Genomic DNA, 19,080 nt, shown 5'->3' with positions numbered 1-19,080 from the left:
CAACGTATACTATTGTAATAATCACGTTGTACAACGTTGTACAATGGCCGTGATTTTACGAAAATATATGTTGTGTGAACATAGCCTTAAGGATAGGGCCCCTCAGTGCCACTGCTCTTTGCTAACAGAACCCTGACACATTTCAACAGTAAAACTGACAAATCCAGGAGGACATTTACTACTTCAAGTGAGCTCTGTTTCCTAAGAGACCAACCTATAGTATAACCCCTAATAAACAATACCAATCACAATAAATTACTAAATGAAAGTTATGTTTTTTGTGCACCACCTTTAAATTTAAAACAATTGTTGGTATACAACAAATGTCTTTTAATTTAGTAATTTGGTTGTGATTGGTATAGTTTATCAGGGTTTATATGATACAGGTTGTGTTAGATTAGGGGCTCTATTCTTTGAGACACATATATCTGTTTACTATCTGTATTCTTTGTAGGTGTATTCACTGTTTTCTTAGACGTTTAAAAAAAAACAAAAAAACACCTGCAAACTTAACTATAACTACAGTAATATCGTCTTCTTATGAGAGGGAAAACAAGCCGCTTACCTCTGTGACATTCATGAGCTTAATTGCTGCGAGCTGTCCTGTTTTAACATGCCGGCCCTGCAACGATAAAGACCAGTCTTATTAAGGAACATCATTATAACAACTGATTAAAGAACACATCTTCCATAGAAATTGATGCTGGTTGAAGACTTTGATGCTGATTCTCAGATCTTTAGTTTGGACCAAACAAACTACTAATTTCTAGATTTTATTGTGTTGTTTATTTAACTCTAGTAATTTTACCGCCGGGTTTCTCAACTTTTTTTTTCCTTTTATTAAAAAGTAGCAACACAGTTTCTGAAATAGTTGGCATTTTAAGCAGAGGGAAAAAGATTTTACGTCTATTAATTTGTGTATTTAGAATAGATTTTTAATGAATAGATGGCTTTATATTAAACGCTTAAGTGTTGCTTTCTCCTCTACCTCCGATTCCTGGTACATTAGGGTTTGGCATAAATGGGACTTTTGGAGGAACATTGAAATCCTAATCATGCCACAAATAAAATAAAAAAAAAGTCTGGATAATTAAGTTTTTGCAGCAAAAAAGAACAGCAAGGCACCTGATAAAACATCTCCAGCGCTTTCACTAATGAACACTGTTCTTTGACACAGCCGTGCGTACCGTCATTATCTGCTTTATTTGATGTAAGTTATGGCTAGTACATGTTTTCGAGCTCTGTAAATGAAGGCCATTGTCTGGTATTTCAATCACTCCCTGGTCAGATTTTAGAAGTACAAAGGGCTGTTAGTTCAGATATTTAACTCTCAAATACCGGATATTTCTTCATATATCTTCATACTAATTATAAATAGTCTCATTAAAATAGATGGATGGCATTTTTTGTTGTGGTGAAATTGGAAAAGTTTTAAAATTCGCCTATTCTGCCATTTGGGTTTAAATGGACCTACAGAACTACTGACCATTAAAGATACCTTATGCAGAGACAGCCACTGCATGCAGAGTAATGATATTTTCTACCGGCGGCCTTGAGGAATGTTCTGTACTTGTTTGCTTTGTCAGCACAGAACAGCTCAGGACAACATTACTACACATGCATCTTCCCGTTGTTCTTTGATGCTTGTACGGAATTTGATGTGAGTGGAAGAGGTGACAATACATACTAGTGGCTGTCAATCAAAGTGGTGAAAGAAGGTACAAGCATGAGGAAGATCAACAAGTAGATGGGATGATTGTTGCTGGACTTTTGCAGCCCAGTGGAATGCCCTTGGACTTTTAATGTAAATTTGCATTAAAGGAGAAGTCCAGCCATTTTCAAAAAAGGGCAGCTGGCAGGAGCAGGGGAAATTTAATAATGAGTGTCCCAGCTGAGGGACAGCCTGCTCAACCAATCAGTGACTGGAGCGACGCCCCGCCACAGTCACAGAGTGGCTGAGTGGCCAGTCCTTTAGCTGGATTGTGACATGTGCAGTGCTGGAGATCCAGGAGCTCAGCGGGGGTCCTGGAGCAGCGATTCAGGGCTGAAGAGGCATGGACAGCGGTGAGTTAATAATCTTTGTTACTTTCCCCCGTGCCCCTGCCTTTTTTGAAAAAAACAAACAAACAGGTCGGCCAGACTTCTCATTTAAATGTGCAATATCCCTGCGCTGGATGAATCAGTTATCAAAACAAAGATATGCACAGATTCCGGGTTGGAAGCCCTATAAAGCCATGACCTTAGGACCTTTTAACATGAACTGCTTATCGTGCATATGACTGATATTCTAATAGTAAACCACCTTGCTGAACAACCGACTTCCTTATGAAAGCTTTATGATACAAAATCCATACAAAAATACATATCACTAGAGATGAGCGAACCAGGTTCGGGTTCAAGTCCATCCGAACCTGAACTTTCGGCATTTGATTAGCGGTGGCTGCTGAACTTGGATAAAGCCATAAGACTATGTGGAAATTATAGATAGTCATTGGCTGTATCCATGTTTTCCAGACAACCCTAGAGCTTTATCCAATTTCAGCAGCCGCCTCTAATCAAATGGCGAACGATCGGGTTCGGATGGACTCGAACCTGGTTCGCTCATCTCTACATATCACCCAAGATGCTCATTCAGCAGACTTCCTAAAATTGGGGATCTGACTTTACTCCTCCAGGAGACCACGATCCTCCATCTGCACAGACGAAGGACTGGAAAGGCGTGCAATCACGTAGCTGGATGGACGTTTCAGGAGACAGCGCTTCCTTCCTCACGCATGGTGATATGTATTTTTGTATGGATTTTGTATCTATGAAATACTTTTTGTGAAAATTGGTAATAACACTTGCTAATACTACCCAAGTGCACTCAGCTTGTTGTGTTTTAAAGTGCACCATACAAGTGATATTCTGCACTTATGATTGACAAACTAGCAAACACTTGTTAGCTGATTGGATCTTTTGTGCGGTCCGTGAAATTATCCTTTACCAGCCACACATTAGCATGTCTAAACACGGCAACATGAATGTATGAGCCTAGTAAAGACCGCTAGTAAAGAAAATGGGCACCAATCTTGCTTATTGGCACTTATTATCATGACGGTTTGTCTAAAAGGGCGCTCAGTTTAGACACTAAAAACCTACTTGAAAGGTCCACTTTAAACTGCATCAAAAACTGATGTATATTCCCAGTGCAGTTCTTTAACAAGAGCATGAATTTAGAATTGCATTACGGTGAGATCAAGTAAATTGTTATCTACTGTATGAGCAAACAAGAGATGCCTTTAGTTTTTCCCCAGCTGTTTACCCAAGGCATTAGCCTTGGTTTATGTAATGTTTGCAGTGGTCCTGTGAATGCAGACGTTCTGTAGACACAAAGCATAAAAATAACACCTGTGGTGTAACCAGAATACAATACAATTATAATAAACACTCAATTAAAAATGTCCAGGAGGCAGGAAAGGGTGGAAAAGAAATCTCCTTTGATATAAACAAGAGAGAAGGAAACAGTGAAAATATCCTGAACTATTAAACATTTTCGGTTTGTCGCACTTTGTGTCGAATTCCTCTCAAGGGGAGCCAGATGTTTTCTTTTTATGTCTGCTAGAAATTATTTTTATCTGCCACTGCTTTAAAGCACTGTATATAGTAATTACGTGTCTGTGGCGTAAATCATATGGAATATACTTTAACTATGGAGATATTTTTATGCGTTGTTTATTATGTTATCTAGCCGGGTGACCTTTACAGGAGTCATGGGTTTGGACGTGGATAGGATATTTGCATAAATTGTAAAATTCTTAGTCTTGTAGAAGAATATAAAGGATATTGACACAAACCAAATCTCAAGGTTCTCTTGTAATCCTGATAGATATATATTGATTTCTTTTTATTTTTAATTTTTAATTTATGGGATTATTAGATTTCTTGTTTCTTATTGGCCATAATGGTAACCGTTTGTGTACTATTCTGACCATCAAAAAATAAGCAAATATTAATATTAATGGAAGTGTATTGTGAATGCATTACATATAAGCTAAATATCAATGTTTGTTCATCCAGCAGCTGCCTCATTTGATTGGTCCATAGACATGCGTGCTCCGTTTGGTCGAGCATTCCTAATAGAGAGATCAGAGGCTTATGTCTCCCTACAATGAGGATGCATACTGTATGTCAGACTTGAAGGGGTTATCCTGTGCTACAAAAACATGGCCACTTTCTTTGAGAAACAACTTGACTCTTGTCTCTAGTTCAGGTGCAATTTGCAATTAAGCTCCATTCACTTCAATGGAACTGAGTAGCAAAACCCCGCCCAAGCTGGAGACAAAAGTGGGGCTGTCTCTGGAAGAAACTGGCCATGTTTTTGTAGAGCTGGATAACCCCTTTAAAAAGTCACTGTCATTTAAAGATAACTTTTGCCATGTCATCAGGCATATCAAAAGTTATTGATCATAGTGGGTCAGACCCCTGTAATCAGAAGATATAGACAGGGAGAGAGTGCCCTCCCATATATCGGTAATGGCTAATTCTGATAATGTAAGTCTGAGGCTGGGTTCACACTATGTATATTTGAGGCTGTATTTGGTCCTCATGTCAGGTCCTCATAGCAACCAAAACCAGGAGTGGATTGAAAACACAGAAAAGGCTCTGTTCACACAATGTTGAAATTGAGTGGATGGCCGCCATATAACAGTAAATAACTGCCATTATTTCAATACCACAGCCGTTGTTTTAAAATAACAGCAAATATTTGCCATTAAATGGCGGCCATCCACTCAATTACAACATTATGTGAACAGAGCCTTTCTGTGTTTTCAATCCACTCCTGGTTTTGGTTGCTATACAGCCTCACAAATACAGCCTCAAATATACATAGTGTGAACCCAGCCTAAGGGCCCTATTCCACCGGACGATTATCGTTAGCATAATCGTTAACGATTAACGATCTCAAACGACCGCTATTGCGAAAGACCTGAAAACGTTCACTCATTTCCATGGAACGATAATCGTTACTTATGATCGTAATTGCGATCGTTTCTTCTTCCGTATTTCTTCGCTATTGCGTTCGTATCTATTGCGAACGACCGAACGATGTCTTATTCAATGCGAACGATTTGCGAACGTTTTGCGAACGAGCAACGATAAAAATAGGTCCAGGTCTTATAAAGCGATCAACGATTTCTCGTTCGGTCGTTAATCGTTACTGCATTTCAACCGAACGATTATCGTTTAGATTCGAACGATTTAACGATAATCTGAACGATAATCGTCCGGTGGAATAGGGCCCTAAGAGTGCTACAATGTCAAAATTAGTGGCAGGCCAGAGAGCCTGCAGAGGCAGCCTATAGTGTGTTTTTAAGTTAGGAATAAAGACCTATAGGGACTCCGTGTGCCATTGGACACTGTATGTGCCTATAAATTTATTATGTGTATGAGCCCTTCTACTTCTCCTTGTACACTGAGCACCTCTGCTTGGTTCTTCATTGTCCCCGCATTGTATGCAACAGATGCATTGATTTGAAGTTTACTACATAAGTGATGATAGTCAAAAGTCATCCATGCAAATTAAAATCTGTCAGCTGATGTCTGATGGGATATGTTGACAATTTCATGTATATCTGGACATGTGTACGTACTGCCTGTAACCTCTCCCATAAGGATTTGTATAAGCTGGATTTTAATGCACCCTGTTCCTTTTGTCCCAGGCAATAACATGGCACTAGAGCTGTATGATATAATAATTGTGAATCCGAGAGTAACCTCTAATATTATCTATGTTGATTTTATAAAAACACGTGTATTTATAGACTTAATCTAGACACGCACCATCAAGACGTATATAAGCGGACCTTTCTAGTTCTGTACAATAGCTCCGGATATGATAGGTTGCTGTACATCCTACAAACACGGAAATGGCTGTTGTGATATAAAAATACATTTTGGAAACTCTTTCCTGTGTCTGCTGGATCATTGTCAGGAGAAAGACAAGTTTCCTACCATCATTACTTCTGTTCGGCCTTAAGGGTTCAGATAAATCAGGACGCTCTCAAAGCCGAGCTGACTCTTATTGGAAACTATTCCTCCTTGTAACTAAATTTATTGAGTGACATCTCAAGATTACAGTAATAATATGTCTGTTGCAGCCAGCACATGGACATTGAAAACGTGTCTACAAGATTTTATACTAAAAGTGACAAAAAAGCTTCCTATCAGTGATGAATACAAAGTACAGAGAGTCTTATAATAAAACTAGGCCCCCATTCTCACACTGACACAGCCCAGTCCTTCATTTTCTTTTGGGGATTAGATGAGGATAGACTTTTGTGGTTTTCTTCCCTCTTTGCTGATGAATACTCCTCAAAACTGCCACATTTGGCTTGAGTTGACAAAACCCCAACCCTTGTATAGTGGCTTGTGAGATAGTACTGGTACAATATGTTACACTTTCTGGAAAGGGAGAACCTTAGAGTAAAGCCCTTCTTACACGGGGGGATATCCAGGAGCAAGTGAGCGCTCGGTTGCTCCTCGTTCCCCGCTCGCTGCCGGCGATATTACACGTGCTGCCGACAGTGAGTGGGTAAGTGCGGGGGTGTGGGAAGCCGTGGGAAGAGATAGCGGCGGTCTGCTGCCACCGCTCTTATTACACAGAGCGACGGCAGCATATCGTTGCTATCTTAGTTGTTTGTCTTTAAAGTGTCACTGTCCTTTAAATTTTCCCTCCCCGCCTTATCACACCCCCGCAAGCTCCGCCAGCCCGTCCATCGGGTGAGCAGTTAGTACGGGAGGCATACACCAGGGAGAAGGGGCAAATCTGTACGCTCTCGCCAGAGGCGCACGCTTTGTAAATCCCTCCCCCCCCCCCCCTTGTGTTTCTTGTTTAAACAGTGGGGGGAAAAAAATCTATAAAAATGATCTGATTAAAAGAACAACAACAAATGTTTGACAGTCAGTGGGCACGCTGCAGTTTACAGCAGCATACCTTTTCATATTATGGACCCATGCCTAATGCATGTACTGTTAAATAGTATCTGCGATGTCATTCAATAGAAGTACTGCTTATGGTATGAGGAAAATGGGTGAAAAGCCATGTGCTTCAACATGAGATTGGAGGCAAAGGAGGAGTAGTATGGGCCCATACCAGCCTATGGACGCTGTATTACAGAGCTTTATTATACTGATCAGTGGCAGTGTACCTTAGGTGTCCAGAATCACATACTGTACAGTCAAATGAGTTTCCCATGTAACTAATGCAGAAAGAATGCACTGTTTAACAGAGGAGACCATTTATCTTACAACAGAAGATGTTATTCTGTGTAGATTCCGATAAAATATTGTATTGTTGCGTCTTTACCCTTTTGAAGTAGTTTTCTTTCATTTAATCTTCCCACCGGTGTGCTCCCCTAAAAGTGTCTTAGTATGTTTCCTTTACATATATCTACATAGTCAAAGGACTGGCAAGTTTATTGATCCCGATTGTCATCCTGTGCTTTCATATGGTAATAAGGGATAAAGTCACCTGTGATGTCCTTTATCCTTGATATTAAGACATGTCAGCGGCTGGATGTGTAAATCTGAAATGTCTTACAGCAATGAAAGAACACAAACTATAAAATCTGTATTCTGAGAAGTGCAGCATAGGAATACTAATGGTTTCTTAAACTGCATCTGTATGCTACAGGGGTTATCCTAAGAGTAAAAGTTACTCACTAACCACAAGATAGTGGATAACCAACTTGATCCGAGGATGTCTGACTGCTGGGCCACCACCAATTGTAAGAACAGAGTTAAATGTCCCCAGAGTGAATGGGGTAGAAATGAACATGCTCAACGATTACTCAATTTATTGTGAATGGAACGTCTGAACATTGCCAAGTTTAGTGATTAATAATTTTAGGAAGTCTCATGGACAGTAATTGGAATGGCTGCTAAGCATGGCACACTGATAATTTGTTCATTTGGGGGTTATTTGACCTCTGTTCTCATGATTGGTGGTAATCCCATCAATCATAACCTTTCCATAGAGGATAAATTGGGATAATCTATTAGTTCTGTCAATGGGGTGTGTCAGTAGGCAGTCTTATTATATATACTGTACTAACTAAATAAAGTTAAAAAGAAAAAAAAACTGAAAATAACAGAAAAACTGATAAGAGCCAAAAGCTGTAAATCGGTTTAATTCTGGGCACTACTGTACTGACACAGCCACCCGAAGAGTTAAACTGATTCAGAGCTCCCATTTACGGACTGTGCACAGAATATGGGAATAAGGCCTAAGAGCAGTGTTACAACTTTAAATGTGTTGTAGGGTAAGTGAAGTATGTGTGGTCTGTGGCTTTATAGTCTTAAAATAAAGATAATAAGTATTTTCCAGGCACCTGTGTTAAAACAGGAACTGAGCACTTAACCACAACCATTAGATTTAGAAGGAGTATTAAAAAAAAAAAAAAAAAAAAAAAAAAGGAACAACCCCATGAGGACAACACAGCTGCCAACTCATGCATTATTTTGGCTTCATTTATTTTGTATGACATGAGTAAAAGTTAAAACAACATCTCACAAGTTCATAATTTTGGTCTGCGCAACACAGGGGGATGACCAACTTAAAACAAACAAACAAACCTTAAAGCGACTCTGTACCCACAATCTGACCCCCCCAAACCACTTGTACCTTCAGATAGCTGCTTTTAATCCAAGATCTGTCCTGGGGTCTGTTCTGCAGGTGATGCAGTTATTGAGCTAAAAAACTACTTTTAAACTGCCAGCCCCATGCCCTACGGGAGTGGCCTAGATTGTGTATGCATTAGGCTGGCACAACCTCTCTGTCCCTCCTCCCCACTCTCCTCATCATTAGGAATGCTCCAGGCAGATTGTCTACTATTCCTCACCTGTGTCAGCACGGCACATGGGCTAGATCGTTAAGGACCTGTGCAAATGTTCAGCATGGAGAAAATGTTCCAGTGGCATTCCTAATGATAAAGAGGGTTGGGAGGAGGGACAGAGGGGCGGTGCAAAGTTAGGGCACAGATACTCCCATAGGGCACGGGGCTGCCAGTTTAAAAGTTGTTTTTAGCACAATAACAGCATCACCTGCCGAACAGACCCCAGGACAGATCTTCGATTAAAAGCAGCTATCTGAAGGTACAAGCGGTTTGGGGGGGTCAGATTGTGGGTACAGAGTCTCTTTAAAGGGGTATTACAATAACAGTGTATTACTGTATGATGTTGGGGTCAGTATTAGGCATCTACACCACTGTCAAGGAGGAAACAAGGTCTCTACTGATTTTATTGTAATGATCCCCCCACACTCTGGCACCTTTCTATTAAAACAAAGGATAACCTAGTGTAAGGAACATACTAGGCAGCCCACGTGCGGGTAAGCGAGTGCCTATCAGATCTGCAGATCGTGTTCCTTACAGAGCCTAATACATGGCTTGATTAATTGATTGATTGAGCTGCAGTAGCCAGGTCTGGCCACTACACGTTGGTCGAAACTAACTGCCACTGGCCCCGGGCACTGTGTAGTGCAGGCTCAGACTGGTGACTGATTTAGCCATGTAAGCAGTTCGGGACATCTTTTCTAGCTGACATTTTTCCTTTAATTCTCCTGTTTTGTTGTATTTTTCTCTATCTGTAGCTTTTAAGTTACACCGGTCTTTAGTACAGTAAAATGTTTAACTGCCAACTGCCTTAAAGGGGTTCTAAAGGACTATCCTTAACTTTTTTCGTTTTTAAAATCTATATTGCATTTATTCAAATATAAAAGTATAATATAACAATTAGTACCTTGAAGTTTCTTATCAGTCTTTCCCCCATCAATACAAAAAGGCATAGGCACACTGTATGATGGTAAGACAATTGGGCCATTGTCTTCTGCCGTATCTCACTAAGATGGGTTATATTTGTTTGCATTCACTGATATTTGTTAGAGGTTAAAGACAAGTCATGAGAACTTTTATACACAGCAAGTTAAGTGTTGACCACAAACTGTACATAAACATTAGCAGATGGGCAAGGAATGTTTTACATTGCTAAATGCAATTGTGAAATTCCCAAGTGTGGAACCGGACTGCAGCATCAAAAGTCTCCACATTATGCAGTTCATAGCTGTATAGGTTGTTTATGTAAGTTTAATGGAAATGTTAGTAAAACAGTTTTCAGTATAAAAATTCATATTGCGTAGGCCTGGTCCATGAAAATACACCGCAGTAAGTAGGTGATACCATTAGAATATATATTTGCAACTGTATATGGCCAACTGCTTAAAGGAGAATGACCACTTTGGTTGCGTCCGGGACCCTAAATGGATCTGTCAATTATTTATATAGCTACCAGCAATAGTTTGGCATCTTATGGACTAGAGACTCTGCAGCTTCACATGCTAAAATCTACTTCAGTGCCTAACTGGCTGTCCTCATGTGTCTTCTATATGACACCCAGGGGCGCAGTTGCTTTCCCAGGATAATGATCAGATAAAAACACTGTGCCAGCTATATGGAACAGAAGAATGACTCTCTTTCTCCTCTGTGATATTTTTTGTTGCTCAAACAGTTGTTTTTTTATGTTCATGTATTGATATATGGTCTTTTTATATATGCTGTAGCTTTTATTTTTTCCATATTGTCAGAAACCAGAGCAAATCTCAAAATCTACATATATTTTTTATTTTTATTCTAAGTCAAAAATTTTTTTTAACTAGGAGATTTAGATGGAGAAGGCAGAAGGAATGAATACATCAGTGTAAAACAAACGTTTGTATGTTTCCCTACCCCTACACTCTATTTAGCCATAGCTAAATATGAGGTATAGCATTCTCACAGAATCAAGTGCTGCTTTTCACGCCACCATAATACATCAGATTGACCACTACTAATCCTGATAAACCCATTGAATAAATTGCTTCTAGAAGATACCTGTTACAATACATGGTTGTAGTTTTTGACAGTCTTTTCCATCTTCTGACTAAAGTAAAGGCCCTATTACACGAAGCCTTTACAGCCGATAATCGTCTCGTGTAATAGAAGACAACGATCAGCCGACATGAACGATGTCGGCTGATCGTTGCTGCTGTTTGTCTTTAACCCCATTTAAACTCCCGCGGGGGGGGAGTTCAGAGGGGGGTCCCGCCGGGACCCCGCTCTGAACGGCACCACTCCCGGCTGCAATCTGCAGCCGGGGAGCGCCTCTATTACCTGGCGAGGGTCCCGTTGCTGCGCCGGCTAATTAAGCACTTTAATGCAGCTGTCAAACCTGAAAGCTGCATTGAAGTGCTTCAGACCTCACGTCCCTGGTGTCTAGTGGGACGTATCTCCCCCCAGCGATGCGATCGCAGGGGGGGGGGGCAGGGGGGAGATCCGTTCTTCCGCCCTTGCCGGGCCATAGCGTCGCAATGACGCTGATCCCGGCTCGGCAATAGATTGCTATGGCCTGCAGCAGGCCATAGCAATCTATTGCCGATCAAATGGATCTTTGCTGTGTATGTACACAGCATTCATGTAAAAAAGTGTTTTTATTTATAAAAAAATCCCCTCCTCTAATAAAAGTCCAAATCACCCCCCTTTTCCCATTTTATAAATATAAATTAATAAGTAAACAAATAAAGAAACATATTTGGTATCGCCGCGCACGTAATCTCCCAAACTATTAAATTATGACATTCCTGATCTCGCACGGTAAACAGCGCCAAAAAATTCCAAAGTGCAAAATTGCGCATTTTTGGTCGCATCAAATGGATACATGTGGATACAGTGGGAGGACCGCCTGGAAAACTGGGATACAGCCACAGCCATAGGCTGTATCCCAGTTCTCCAGTTGTTCTTCCCGCTTTATCCACCCTCTCCACGGAGTTTTAAGACAGCGGGAATCATTGCCGAGAGTCCGGGTTCGTACGAACCTAAACCTCGGCAGGTTCGGACCATCCCTAGAAGGAACACATCATGGCGCAAAAAATGACACCTCAGACAGCCCCATAAACCAAAGGATAAAAGTGCTATAAGCCTGGGAATAGAGCGATTTTAAGGAACGTATATTTGTTAACAATGGCTTTAATTTTTTAAAAGCCATCACGTAATATAAAAGTTATACATGTTACATATCATTGTAATCGTAACGACTTGAGGAACATGCATAACAAGTCAGTTTTAACAAATACCTTTTTTTTTCAATTTGACAGTGCAAATGATTTTTTTCCGGTTTCGCAGCATATTTTATGGAAAAATAATGCCAGTCATTGCAAAGTACAATTGGTTTCACAAAAAATAAGCGCTCATATAAGTCTCTAAGTGAAAAAATGCAAGCGCTATGGACTTTTAAACAAAAATTGGAAAAAGCAAAAGCGCAAAAATAAAAATTGGCTTTGACCTTAAGGGGTTAAACATGTTGAAAGACAAACGACCAAGATAGCAAAGATCTGCTGCCGTTGCTCCGTGGAATCTTCTATGGGCTTCCCGGATGATCTAGCAATTACCCAGGCGGGCCCCCAGCTGTCATCCGCTCGCTGCCGACGCGTGTAATAGCAGTGGCAGCAAACTGGGAAAGAGGAGCAAATGAGCACTGTTTGTTCCTCAACATCACCCCATGTAATAGGGGCTTCAAGAAATCTTTAAGGGATCTTCGGGAATGGGTAATCTATTGTTTATATGTTAACTTTTTTTTTTTTTTTGCATTTTGCTCTAATTTTCCATTTAGTTTTGTATACTATAAAATTATTTTTAAATCTTGCAGCTTTTATTCTTGCCACTAAGCCTACAACTAAGTTGGGACTTCTTATTGTCTAAATAGGAGGCTGCTGGAAAGTGATATCTACAATTACAGTGATAGGGAACACCAGTAATTGGCAAAGCCGATAGATAGTGTTCACAGCTCAGGATTTGCCTCCCTGTGATATTTCCTTTGCACAGGTTACAGGACAGGCATATATATATATATATATATATATATATATATATATATATATATATAATTTATTTGTGTCCATTGTGTCTGTGTCCATGAGGCTTACTGTAAAGCAAGTCACTAAATGCTGATAAAAAAAAAAAAACAAAATAAAAAACCTAAGGCAAAATGGCTGCATCCATAATAATGTACTAACTAAACTAGGCAATACATTCCCTTAGGGTACAAACCCACTTGACGTATTTGCTGCGTGAATCAGTCTTAAAAATAAGCAGGTAAAACGCAGGTTGGCTTTATACAATTGTTCTGCGTTAAAATACGCAATTGCGTATTTTTGAAGCGTGAAGCTACATGCGTTTTTCGCACAGGTTGTTAACAACTGATGCTTTGCTAACAACAAGCTTCACGCTTCAAAAATACGCAATTGCGTATTTTAATGCAGAACAATTGTATAAAGCCAACCTGCGTTTTGCCTGCTTATTTTTAAGACTGATTCACGCAGCAAATACGTCAAGTGGGTTTGTACCCTTAAGGTATTTCTGACCCCCACTTGGGTCACTAACTCAAAAGTTCCACTAAGGTGGTGTCCTATTCCCCCCTCCCCCACACACACATTGTCTTGCATTCTATTCTAAACAATAAGTAACCTTTTCTACTGAATACGAAAAAACTGTTAATGTGCTAAAATGAGTGTTGAATTGGAGTAATGATTGCCTTCTGTGGGATTGTGCTACTGGAGACCATAAAGAATGATTTATGACCCAGGCAGTGACAGCAGTGTCAGAAAATCCATCATCTCTTGGCAGTTAATTACCAGGTTTCCCCCTGCAGAATACAGGGTGAGTCTAGATGGGTTTATCATTGTGATTGTATCAGGGTCTTACTGTACCACTCTTCTATATCTACATTAGTTTCTTATATCGGGAGCAAAAAATAACACCCTGTGCCTGTCACCCTGCAACAAGTAGAGGAAGCTGTTCTGTGGAAATATTCAAGGCCGGACATTACAATTATATCTAGTCATTAGGGGTAGACAAGTATTGCTGCTTTCATTACCTTTTACAGATAGATGTTATAACTTGGATTTATTGAAGTATCCTATAGTTTAAAAGCTCAACTTATTCCCATGGATCAGGGATAAAGAGTTTTAAACCCATCAACACTTGACAAACCCAGACATCATGCTTTCCTTCCATTGTTCAATTGTCTCCATCGTTGACAAGTAACAAGAAGAGGCTGTCGAGATGTATTAACTGGTTTTCGTGAAATGAAAGGGCAAAGATCTTCCTTGTAGCAGGAACATTTTGACTGTGTAGCCTTATGTGAACATTGTGTGAGGAAATTGCCCTGTTCTTGGATGCATGCACATACTGTACATTTAGCGGCCTATATTTTCATGATCCTTAAAAAAAAAAAAAAAATTAAGTATCTTGAACAAATTAATTTATCTTACTCTAAAGGCTATATTACATTGCCTGATGCGCATGTTGAGCGCTGATCTGCTAGATTGATGATTGCTTACAGAGCCTATTACACGGCTTAATGATTGTGCTGCCAGGGCTGCACGGACATCATTGGTGATGTTTGTGCACCCTTGCTTTAAAAAGGTTATCCAGTGCTACAAAAACATGGACACCTTCTTTCAGAGACAACACTACTCTTCATCTCCAGTTCAGGTGCTGTTTGCAATTAAGCTCCATTCACTTCAATGGAACTGAGCAGCAAAACCCCGCCCAAGCTGGAGACAAGACTGGGTCTCTCTCTGGAAGAAAGTGACCATGTTTTTGTAGCTCTGGATAAACCCTTTAAGGGGTTACTCGGTGCTCCTCTAGTGTTCTTATGCCTTTCTGGGTCCCCGCTAACAGCAGCCACTGACCCTTCTGAACTTCAGTCTCTGCAATGACAGCCTGCTGAGCCAATCCCTGGTGCTGTCTTGTCTCTGTCAGTCATTGGCTGAGTTGGCTGTCACTGTAGAGACAGATTCAGAGGTGTTTCAGCAGCTGCAGTCAGTGGAGGACCCAGAGACAAGGCAGGAGAACACCAGGGGAGCGTGGAGAGGTAAGCATAGCTTCTTTATTTTCTATTTACCGACACCAGAGTACCCCTTTATTCAGCCGATAGCTGATCACCTATTACACAGAGCAATGCGTGTCCGGCAGTCAATGATTTTTAAACTTTTTGAAAGACAACGATCAGTCAACAAGCGAACGATTACTTGCTCCATGGCTAATTGTTGTCTTTAGTTCACGGAGTAATATCTGCCTGATTCACCCTGGTTCGGCAGATAATCGCTTTGTGTAATAGAGCTTTAATGGGGTAAAGTTTAGGCAAAGCTCAACTGTAAAAATGACAGTACATAAAACATACAGTCTGCTAGATGACCTATCTAAACATTTACCTAAAGAATAAGACTTGTGGTTGAAAATAAAAATGGTAACAAAGTGGACAAGGGGATGTGCTGCTGAGCATGCAAAAGCCATCAGTTTTCCATAGCCTTTTGTAGTACTAAGGTCTATATCGGTCAGTCCTGTAGTGTAAGACAGATTAGTACTCATTGACTTGCTAATTTTGGCACTTTTAGCTTCATTTTAGCCTATGGGTATGTGTGCACTGTGGAATCTCGATATAACACCTACAGCAAAATTCCGCAGCTCGCACCGGCTGGCGGACGCGTACATCTCCACTGCTCCCATAGGCTTCATTTTATGGTTTGCCAGATTTCTCCATCCACAAACCATAGAATGAAGCCTATGGGACCAGCAGAGATGGGTGTCCTCCAGCGTCCAGGAGCAGGTGCGAGTAGCGGGTGATCCGCCTGGATCCTGTAGTGTGCAAATACCCTCAGAGGCTAAACTGCCCAAATTAGTGAGCAGCCAAGAAGGGAATAGCATGACTGCAGCACTCTCTCCCCGGTATATCACCTGATCACAGCGGGTCTCAGCAGTGAAACCCATTGAGATCAATAACTTTTGACAAGGCTGATTACATGTCAAAGTTATTTTTAATGACAGGTATTCTTTACGTTGTACTTTGCTTTTAAACTGACAATAATTATGATCTAAAGTCAAAACTAGAGGAGTGAGAATCAGATGAAAACATTGCATAATGTGTGGAACAGATAAGAAAGCCAAGCTAATCTTGATGAAAGGAGTTAAACTGGTCATCTGCTAGTTAGTAAGATTTCACATTTAGCAATTTACTGGAGGGCTACATAGTTTACAATGGAATGAATAAGCCCACAGAACCAGCAATACAAAAAGCTTTTTATATAACCTGTAGCAGTTTTTGTAATGTAAATGAAGTCATATGAATTGATCCCTAATGATTATGTAAAAAAGTAGCAAAAATCCATTTTTTTTCCAAAGAGGAAGAGTGCCAGAGGGAATGAAAGACAGAGCTTTGAAAAAGATATCATTCTGTATTCTACAACTACAAAAAAATCCAGCAGAATGTAAAATGAAAAAAATCCTTTTCTAAAACAACAAATAAGAATGAAGATGTGCCCATCATATTCCTTAAGTCAGAATTACAGAAAGATAATATCCAAAGTAGCAAAGCGCACATTATATGGAGTTTGATGTTGTTATCAAAGTGGCTGTTTAAAGTGCCATTTGGCATGCTGATGGGAAATGTTTGAAAAGTTCAAGAATATCCTCAGTCAACAATTCACTTGATAAATCCGGTAGACAGCATGACCCAGGATAAATATTTTAGTAAAATGTTTGTTTTCAAGCCAAGAAAATGATTTTGTCTGATCAACTGAATTAGTTGAAAGGAAAAAGCAAGCACCATAGTAAAGGCAAAATCACCAAAAAAAAAAAGTTCCAGTAGTTGAGTGACCAAGACCCGCCACTAGAGAATATTCCAGTAGTTGAGTCACGGAGACCAGCCACTAGAGAATATGCCAGTAGTTGAGTGACCAAGATCAGCCACTAGAGAATTTTCTAGTAGTTGAGTGACCAAGATCAGCCACTAGAGAATTTTCTAGTAGTTGAGTCACGGAGACCAGCCACTAGAGAATATGCCAGTAGTTGAGTGACCGAGACCAGCCACTAGAGAATTTTCTAGTAGTTGAGTGACCAAGATCAGCCACTAGAGAATTTTCTAGTAGTTGAGTCACGGAGACCAGCCACTAGAGAATATGCCAGTAGTTGAGTGACCGAGACCTGCCACTAGAGAATTTTCTAGTAGTTGAATCACGGAGACCAGCCACTAGAAATGAGCAAACTTTTCATAACTTCGGTTTGGCAAGTTTATCCAAACTGAATCTTAAATGAACTGCATTAAAACAGTTAAACAATTCCAGGCATTTAGCTGGTTTTACACATGGCAGTTTTTGGGCCAAAACCAAAAGTGGATAAAAAAGGAAAGATAAGTACAAGTCCTCCCTTTATATTTTCCATCCTATTATAATCCACTTCTGGTTTTGGCACAAAATCTGCAGTGGCAGTTTTCAAAAAAAGCTGCAGTGTAAAAACCGCATTGAGCTGTTTTAGTGTGGTTTGAAAAATTTACTCATCTATGCTCACCTGTCCGTGCTTCCTCAGTGTCCTGCTTCTTCAAAATTTAGTGTCCCTACAGCTGCCAAAATCTCATTCAGCCAATCACTGACTGATCTAGGACAACACAGTGGCCAGTAATTGGCTGTCACTCCAGCAGGCATTCGCAGTCACTCAGTGATTGGCTGAATAGCTGTCAGTGATTTTGCAAAGTTTCAACCAATGATTTAGCAAACTTTGGAAGTAAATTTGGTTTATTCACCACAAAAAAGGTGGTAATGTACATTATAACCTTATTGGGCCTTAAAGAGAACCAATCACAGGGGTGTTGTCTTTTTTTTTTTTTTCATTTAATTACTATTAATATCTTTTTTCCTAAAAATATTTTATTTTTGTGCCCCCATTTAGTATATATTTATGTTTTTGTGTATGGGCGGCCATCTTGGTGTCACTTGCGTAAAAGCGGTGCGTTTCAGCACTGGAACACAAGTGAAGTCATCTAGATAGCGGAGCCTGACAGAACAGCAGCAGGACATAGGATCAGGTAAAATATTAGATACAGACTGCAAAGGCAGTCTGTATCTTTATAAATAGACTTAGGGACAGGTAAACTTTTAAAACATGAAAGGTGTTTTGTATGCTCTCCTGATTCCTACTGTGTTTTAACTAATAAAGGAGGTTTCCTAGAAAAAAAAATAGCCTTTTTTTTTCTTCTCAGAAACTGCATCACTGCTGTCCATTGGTTTACTATATGATGAATATAGAACTTTAAAACCCTTGACTTGTATGTGGATGGGTAAAATATCAAACGCAGATCACGGACAGATGTGGTGATGGTAGACCTTTTCTATCAATAGTTTTAGTTAATGGCCAGCAGCATAATCCTCTCATTAAAAAATGTAAATCACACTATATTTTAGAATTTTGCACATACATTTGAATGGTGAGGTGGGTACATCATTTGCAATGATATTGTATGTCCTTTAAAGTGTCATAATCATTTTAAAATTTCAATTTATCATTTTCAAGGTTTTTTTATTTATTTTTTTTTAGCTATTATGCTTTAAAACAAAGCCATACTTACAACACCGACTTACAACACTGAAAAGCTGCCTTCAGAAGACTGGACCTGAATACAAGTAAGTATAGTTTTGTTTTATAGCATGATAACTAAAAAATAATGAATGTATATTGAAAACTTACTTTATATCACATCTACTGTTGATTTAGATTTTTAAGCTTATAACGACAGGTAACCACTTTAAACATTACACTATTCTATATGGCTAATCATATGGTTCCTTTATACAGCACCATATTATTTGGCATGGAAGAAACCATTTACTATGACTTGACTTTGTTCATAATCTCATTCAGCCCTTGAGTAATGTTTTTAAATTTAGCTATGAGACAATAACCTGAGGCGATCCAGTCAATTACAGTTTTCAGAGCTCTATTGCAGACTGTGAGCGCAGAGCATTTAATCTAACCTTGTGATTCCTAATGTAATTTGGAACATGACCCCTTACATGGTAAATGTGCTCCAAGTAGCATGAAATCTTTAACACCACTATAAAATCCAAGTAGAGTAATGAAAATAAATAAGGTAAACAACGGTTAGGACGTGCGCGTATAAAAACCTCCATTATCCTAAGCATTGAAGCTGACACACAGAATGAAAGCTAAGAGTTAT

At 39.7% G+C, this 19,080-nt stretch overlaps 1 protein-coding gene across 2 annotated transcripts in view; it reads right to left on the bottom strand.

The window, feature by feature from the left end:
• The window catches only part of NRK (Nik related kinase), a 212,176-nt gene that overhangs the window by 149,677 nt on the left and 43,419 nt on the right, over nt 1-19,080 (bottom strand). For both annotated transcript variants that reach the window (XM_069942941.1, XM_069942940.1), the window contains exon 3: nt 566-622. In XM_069942941.1, the coding sequence (XP_069799042.1) occupies nt 566-622 (57 nt within the window). The remainder of the gene's footprint in view (nt 1-565; nt 623-19,080) is intronic.

Source organism: Dendropsophus ebraccatus, chromosome 10, assembly GCF_027789765.1.
Source record: "Dendropsophus ebraccatus isolate aDenEbr1 chromosome 10, aDenEbr1.pat, whole genome shotgun sequence".
Lineage (NCBI taxonomy): Eukaryota > Metazoa > Chordata > Amphibia > Anura > Hylidae > Dendropsophus > Dendropsophus ebraccatus.
Note: the sequence above shows the minus strand (reverse complement) of the source record. Positions and strands in the feature narration are given on the sequence as shown.